This window comes from Neolamprologus brichardi, chromosome 23 (genome assembly GCF_056152115.1).
Source record: "Neolamprologus brichardi isolate AB-2024 chromosome 23, ASM5615211v1, whole genome shotgun sequence".
NCBI classification, from domain to species: Eukaryota; Metazoa; Chordata; class Actinopteri; order Cichliformes; family Cichlidae; genus Neolamprologus; species Neolamprologus brichardi.
In genome coordinates, this window is record NC_142125.1 from 7,644,325 (window position 1) to 7,652,396 (window position 8,072).

General features: G+C 43.5%; 1 protein-coding gene across 9 annotated transcripts in view; it reads left to right on the plus strand.

Annotated features, from left to right (window-relative positions):
• dab1a (DAB adaptor protein 1a) overlaps positions 1-5,720 on the plus strand; it is a 221,281-nt gene extending 215,561 nt beyond the window's left edge. For 8 of the 9 annotated variants that reach the window (XM_006790144.3, XM_087835853.1, XM_006790146.3 and 5 more), the window contains 2 exons: positions 632-728; positions 3,738-5,720. In XM_006790144.3, the coding sequence (XP_006790207.2) occupies positions 632-712 (81 nt within the window). In that variant the 3' untranslated portion in view covers positions 713-728; positions 3,738-5,720. The remainder of the gene's footprint in view (positions 1-631; positions 729-3,737) is intronic. The other variant, XM_006790145.3, reaches the window with a different exon arrangement.
• The last annotated feature ends 2,352 nt before the right edge of the window (positions 5,721-8,072 follow it).

Here is an 8,072-nt window from a genome sequence, read left to right on the forward strand (position 1 = left end):
TTCACTCCCCAGGCGTGAAACATTAGTTTTATGCCTCCAATCCAGCTATTATTGAAAAAATAGAGGACTTTCACACTGCTGAAAATGTCACCAGCCCTGAATAACACACAGAAGCTTTGACCAACCCAAAGACATGTGCATTGGTGGCGGCACTGAGTGAGTGCGGCGAAAAGGTTACACAAAAAAAAAAAGCGAGAGGACTGGAAAGATGGAGCAAACGCAGAAAAACAACCTGCCACCCTTTTGTGGGTTGAGGTGCAAAAAGCAGAAGTGTTTTAGGGAAAAAAGCAGTGGATCAATAGAAGTAACTCCACAAAGGTTTTTATAACACACCACTGTAAATGAGTGCATGTTTACTGTTTGTGTGTATTTGCAAAGAAGTTTCTATAAAAAGAAAAGCTGTGATGGGCTGTGGTTTTCTACTCTAAGTGTCTGTGTTTCTCCTTTAGAGCATTAACAGCTTTACTCTTTGCTTCCTGTTTGCTCTGTTCTTGTAGTTTATCAATCAAGCCTTCTGTCCTTCAGATTTATTCTTCTCTGTCTGTTTTCCCTTTATTTCCTTCTTATACTCTTCCATGGACCTTCCTTTCCACCCTTTCCTCTTCCTTCCTTTCCGTCTTCCACTCTTTAGGCGTGTGGTTCTGGGTCGCCCTGCCCCAGCGAGACAGCAGAGCCCAGCCCAGATCAGGCCAGTCCAGAGGCTGGGAGCTAGATAGCAGCAGGGCAAGGTAGGTATCAATACCTCTCCTTCCCCTCTTAACTCCTCCAACTCTCTGCATGTATCTCTTCTTCTCATTTACTGTTGCACCTCCCTTACATAAGTGTGTTGCATCTTTCTGGTTTTTTTGCATCAGTGGTTACATTTTCACTGTTTTACCTGTTTTCATTGCCTCGTTGACACAAGTTCAAAGGATGGCACACGTGTGGTTTGGTTTTAATGCTTTATCATGTGTGGGAATTTTTTTGTTTTGTAAGTATCTGTTGATGATGAAGGTGTTGTGCATGTGTGACCTTTTGGAAACAGTGTGTGACAAGTTCATCACGCAACATCACTTTGGCCATAGTGCTCTCATTGTGTTCTGTCATTCTGATGTGCACCTAAATCACGCTCAGTTCTCTAAATAGCACACGTCTCACTTGGAAATTCAATAGCGTGTGACAGCCAATCAGAAACTGTGCACTTCAGTGAGCAGGATGTCTTTTGGGATTTGTGTGCAATATGCTGATCTCAGTTGTTTGGCTTAATTTGATCAGGATGTACGCTCACATTTTATGCATTATATACAGTGTGCAATGTCACTTAAGCACCAGGCACCAATGTTAAACGTTGAGCGATATAGACAGGCAGTCAGTGATGACGGGCATGTTTTCACACTTTTTGCACTTTGTTCTACAGTGAAATTCACAACTTTCATAAGCTTGAACGTTCTATGAGAAGCATGTCAGTATGCGGTTTGCCTATTCAATGACACACAAACACACACACACACACACTCCAAGAAAAAGAGCCATTTTGATCCCTGCCTCCCTACCCGGTGTCCTCTCCCACACAATTCCCGACTGTGGCTCCTTAATGATAGCTGCTGGCACTCACACCAGAAAAAAAAATGTGATGGTTTTGTTTTCATCAGCTAATACTGGAGCGCCAAGATTAATGACTGCCCCGATATAATTGGCATTAATTAAAACCCAAGGAGCCTTCAAGTCCTTCCCCACTCCGGGGGAGGAGGAGGGGGGCAAAGCAGCTTCCCTCCCCTGTTGGCCTTGCTCCTCATTCAGACGCTATGAAAGCTGCGTGGCAGCAGGTGGATGTGGCACTTAAGTGCGAGAACGAATTTTAGAGTACTGAGCAGGAAATCTGGTTATGATCTGGCAGTTATGGCCAGAAGCTTCGAGTCTGTCCTCTGTAGTAGGTGGACTGCTTTGGTCCTGGTCCAATTACGCTGTTCCCATATGGTGTTTACTTGCTCAATCACATCGGCTTTAGACATCTTCCCAAACACACACACCTGTGCAGTAGTCCCGGCTATTCCCTGGACAAGCACACCTGTGATCGATACTGTCGCCACCTGTGCTCATATTGGAGCCAAAAATTTGCGCGTGCTTGTGTGAGCGTGTTGCTGCTGGCCACGACCGCCTGTCCTGTCCTCCCCCTCCCACTGCGTGTCTCCGACAGACATGTGTTCAGGCTAGTGGGAGTGTAAGTGTTTTTTCTGGGGTGATTTCATCATGTCCAGTGAACGCTCCCGAGTCTCAGCCATGAAATGGCCTGCTTCCACGGTTCACCGACCAATCTCACATTGCTCCCCCTGCCGAGGGCCTACCACACGCATGCACATAAATGTCCACACATGTACCAGCCAGGTCGGATATTCTGGCCTCGAGGCTGCTGCCACGCCAGCAAATCACTCATACCTCCACCGAGGACTTGTACTCGCTCTCTCGGCTGGGGATGAAGGAGCTGAAGCCGCCTCAGATGGCAGTGCCTGTTAGATGATGCAGGGTGACACCGCTGGGCTGTGGCTCTGGTGCATTGGCTGAGCAGTATGTGCTTGCTGTCACTGCTTGTCTCAGCCTCTTTGTCACCTTTCTCAGGGCTGCTGGCAGCTACTTTCTGCTGACTGTCTGGCCTTGGCCAGCCCTGCAGTTACAGCTTTGTATGCCAAAGACCAAAGCCTTAACTAAAGCAGCCCTCCCAGCATCAACCCAAGTATTCTTTTTTTTTTTTAGATGAAAGCTGTTGCAGATTGTGCATTATGTAAGTTTAAGCACAAGTAGAAGTGAGAGGTTCAATCATTCGTTGCTTATCTATAAAATGTCAAACAGCATATTCAAAAAAAACAAAAACATAATGGTTTTCCAGAGCCCAGTTTAACATATTTTAATGACTTCTTTTTATCTAGCTGAGCCTCCAAAACAGAACAGCCCAACGTTGAGTCATACTGTGACAGAGACACACCTAACTACGAGCAGTTTGCTCAACTAAACCTTCGTCTAATAGGGGAGCTGTGGGCAGACCCCAAACTCTAAATGAGTTCTCTGCTCTGGAGAAGTCTCCCAGAATATAATAGGAAAGTCAGTAGCCTCCAATCAAGTTGTCTGCATGGCAGATTGAGTGGCTGGCTATAATTATGTGTACAATAATAACGACCCCATTGTGAGTGACTGCAGCAGGGTTGGTGCTTTGACTGCAGGGTGTTCCATCATCCACTGTTGTCTTCCAGCTCAGCTGGAGAGAAATGCAGACATGATGACTCATAACTGGTTTTTCAAGGCACTACCTCTCATTCTTGCTGGTCCTGGAGGGAGTTTGAGGTGGGAGAAAATGTGCATTTACATGGACACTGTGATAACAACACACAAACACGCATGCAGGCACGCGCACACAAATGGCTTTGAGAGTGATGGACCTATGAACGGCCTAAGAGGTAAGAGGAAAAGTGACCGAAGGTCTCCTTCAATGCAGTGTGCTACTGCCACCTGGTGGTGATGTTAGTTATAGGAACTTGCAAACCACTGCAAAACTAGAGCTAACTTGTCAGGGCTTGCAGGTTGGTGATACTTGCAGTTCAGTCAGTTGAGAGAATGAATCATAAATCCGGGCACTCCCTTTTTATTATGTAACACTCAGATGAAACACAGAGGCCAGACACTGACATTACAGATATAGCGAGCCTTTAAAAAAAAAACAAAGGAAAGTAAAAATGTGGTAATTTTTTTTTTTCTTTCATCGACAGAAGAGGAAGGACCCTCTCTATGCCCAGATTAACAAAGGGAAGAAATAAAGAGACACACAGGAAGACAGACCTGACCAGCACTGAGAGAACAGGAGGAGAACCCTTAACCTCTGTTTGTGTGAGTGCGTGTGTGCGTGCATGTCTGGCACATCCCCGCCTGGCCAAGCCCTTCTTCTTCTCCTTCAGCTAACAACCTCCCAGGAGGAGCTTCCACACTCCCACAGTCCTCCTCCTCCTCCTGTCTGCAGTCTTTCCTCCTCCTGAGAGGGGAGAGCCCTCTTGGTCATTCACTCCAGGCAGGAAGGGATATCAATCACTGAGACGGATCCAGTTCTCCCGCCACTGCGCAGTCTTCTCCTCTCCTCTCCTCCCTTCTCCCTGTGGCGACTCACACCCAGCCTTACAGATAGAACCTGCTCCTCCCCTCTCTGCCCCCCCCCGTTCCCTTCCTCCTCCTTTGCTCTCTTTCCTCTGCCTCCTGTGTCTGGCCAGAGACTGTGCTGCCAAGAAGGGACTGAATCATGCAGTGCCTCCCCGTCTCTGACACTCCCTCACACACGCACGCTCATCGGGATTAGAACGATCACCTTTTGTTTTAATGGACAGAATCTGCATCTGTAGCGAGGAGATCCCATAGGAGGAGCTAGACTATTAACGGGCCTATCAGGGATGGCCCGTTACTGGGATCACTGCTTCTGATTGCTTGGCTGGTTCGGGGAGTTTAACCCCATCCTTGTGAGTGTCTGCTGGATCACTATGCAGAAACAGACTCTCTGGGAGCTACTCACACACCAACGACATACATCTTGCACACAGGAATCAGCTTACATACTCTCACACATGCAAACACATACACACAGTCCACCTTCTCTGACATGCGTACACGCAGTAATTTGCCAAACGTCTCTCCTCGCAGACAGACTCATACAGAGGCCAGAGGACCAGACATGCTGAAGAAAAGACACTGAGAGGGAAGTGTTGCAAGTTAAACAGATTCTGTGATTGAACTGTTCATTCTCTATAGCTTTTGTACAATACTGATTAAAAAAAGAAGAAGAAATTGAAAAATTTGAATTTTTATTTTATAAGTCAATCAAGCCGCTGGGGTCAGCTCTATAGGAGATATAGAGTCAACATGGCTTTAAGGCATCTGATCGTTGGTTTGCCAAACTCATTTTGTAAATAATGATAACAACCATTTTGTCCACTGGACTTCTGTGCCATAAAATAGGAAGGCTTCAGTTATGCAACTCTTGACGTTAACCCAAGCAATACCAACATATGTTTTCTTTCTCCTGTTGTCCGTTTCATTCGCCTCACCCCCCTCTTTTGTGCATAGATGTTGTGAACCATTAATTACTCTGGTTCCAGCCCTAAAGCCTGCACCGTGCCCTGCTGTGTCTTCTTGAGTTCCCACCCAAAATCACTATATTGAGCTTTTGTATCACAAGACTATCATTTTTATGTTGCAGGCAACAGTCAGGGTCTCACTCACTCACCGTAGCCCAGACTGCTCCTCTCCTCCATCCCATTCTCCCAGACTAGTCTCAAAGATAACAGCGATGCTCTGCCCATCTGTCTGTCTGTTGGTCAGGTGCCAAACTGCTGCTGTCTGAGTGTGGACTGCAGCATCCTCTGCTACAACTACATCAACTGTGATGCCAATGACTCCCTATTTTATGGCCAGAGTCCCCATATCATTCGAGAACTCTTTTGGACTATGAAGCTGATTAACTTTAAAACTTTGAGAACTAGATGATGAGCAAAGACGTTGAATTAAAAAGGGAAACGTTGCCGTTTGAGTACATAACATTTCTAGACCTATTTTAACTTTACCTCAGCTAACAGTTTCTTAATGTAAATTGACACATTATTTTTATCTTTATGAATATGACATTCTACAGTGGGTTTTTAGATGATTTTTTTGGTTCTATCTTGATTTACGTATTCCACCATGTATTACTGTTACAAATAAACACATCCCAAATGACTAATACGTGTGTTTATGCCTCTGCTTTTGTGTGCGAGCAAGAAAGAGTGAGCCTAATGGTGTGTGCCTAGCAGAGGTGACCCCCCCACCGCCACCGCCACCACCTCCACCATCACACCACAGCATTTTGCAATAATTTAACACTGCTTTAATGACCTGCCACATTCTGCTACACTCTATTGCAAGCTGTCATAAGCTTTATTAGCAAGCAACCGCAAAACAAGAACTCTAACCTTCCTACTCTTGTTCTGTTTCTCACTTTCTACCCACAGAAAGGGTTCAGACACGAGTACACCCTTAATGCACTGTTCTGTAAATTCAATTGAACTACAACTTTACACATTTTAAATGAACCATTTTACACACAAACATGCTCTCACTGTGCTATTTGGTTGTGGGATTAGTTTCAATTTGAAGTGACAGGTATTTGAGATGCTTATCTGTAGGATTTCTGACACCTATAACCTGTGAATGCAGGCGAATGGAATTTTCTTGTTATTCTTTAACCATTAAAAAATTATATCTGACAGCTTTTGTCTTCCCTCAAACAGTGTCCTGGGTACTCTATAATCTATAAACCCTACTGTGTGCAGCTTTTTTGAGAACATTTCACCTGTGAAAGCTGTCAAAACTGACATCTGCAAATTGTCCAAGATGAGCAGCAGACTGTGCTGGAAAGATGAGCAGCAGACTGTGCTGGAAAGATGAGCAGCAGTTTGACCATCTTTATGTATTTTTCAAGAGAGCACCACAGCTATAGTCTTCTCCATAGAAACCAAAAAGTTGCAGACATGTTTAAAGGCAGATGCTGCAGGTTAATAATAAACAAAAAACTGAACACCATCAAGACAACTGTTTTGAGCCTTATCTTTAACTATCAAATGTATCAGCTATCTAAATATCTTCTAATTTGCCTTTTTGAAATTTGTACACTGGATGACGCCAGTTTAAAGTTTGCATATCAGTGTGAAATGTCTTGATGCATTCTCAATCATCCAGGAGATCAGTGTGAAATGTTTTTACAGATCTGATTTTGAGTAGCTCATTTTTTCTACTTGAGAAAATTTTGTCAACAGATAAGATAAGATTTTCAACATGCTTCTAGGAATAGAATGCACCATGAATCACATACTCAAAGTTTTTTGAATGAAGGATGCGGTAAAAACCTTCCACATACAGATGGTAAAAACGTAGCTCTTTCCCTGAAAAAAAGAAATGGCGTTAAAAGGTATCCAATGTAAAATTGCAAAAACAAAAATCGTTTTTAGTTTACAAGATCACCTACAATCATTCAATTCTTCTGTAATGCAAATTTTCTGGAATGTTTTATTTAAATATGCAAATACGATCAGCTTAAACATGCACCACTTATAATACATTTCAAAGGACAAGGTCGCAAAATAAAGACTTCATTCTGTTATTTATAGAATGAAGAATATTATTTATTCACTAGATTGAGCGAAGACATGCTATGTACACCAAACAACTTGAAATCTACACTCATTGACCACTTCTTTAATTAAACCTGTTCAACTAATAGTTAACACACAAAGCTAATCAGGGACATTGTGTAAGCTGAGTCCTTTTAGACACGTAGACATGATCAAGATGACCTGAAGTTCAAAAAAAGCATCTGAAAGGAAGAAAGATGATATAAGTGAACGTGGCAAACTGCTGATCTACAGGGATTTTACCCCCCACAACAATCTCTTGGGTTTACAGAGCAATGGCCCAAAAAGGAGAAAATATCCAGTAAGTGAAATGCCTTGTTGATCAGAGGAGAATGGCCAGACTGCTTTGAGCTAAAAGGAAAAGAACATAACTCCCTTTACAACCAGGGTATGCAGAGGAGCATATCTGAACACAGTGCACCTTGAAACACTACAGCAGTAGTGGCACCACGTGCAGGAAATTTAGGCTACATCACCAAAGTTGGACAATGGATGATTGAAAAAACATTCCCTGGACTGATGAGTCTGGATTTCTGCAACAACAAACAGCATCAAAAATAGATTTCTCCTGCCTTGCAACAATATTGGTGTTGGTATAATGGTGTGTGGGATATCTCAAAAACTTTGGGTTCTTTAGTACAAACTCAGCATTGTTTAAAAACTACAGTACAATCTGAGTACTGTTGTTGTCCAACCCTTTATGACCACAGTGTGCCCACCTTCTGATGGCTGCTCCCATTAGGAATGCACCATGTCACGAACCTCAAATCATCTCAAAGTGGTTTCTTAAATAGAATCAGAATCACAAAGGGTTTTATTGCCAAATGTTGAGCAGGTTTACAACATTAGGAAATTGCTGCAGTGCTTAGTGCAAACATACTGTCATATAACACT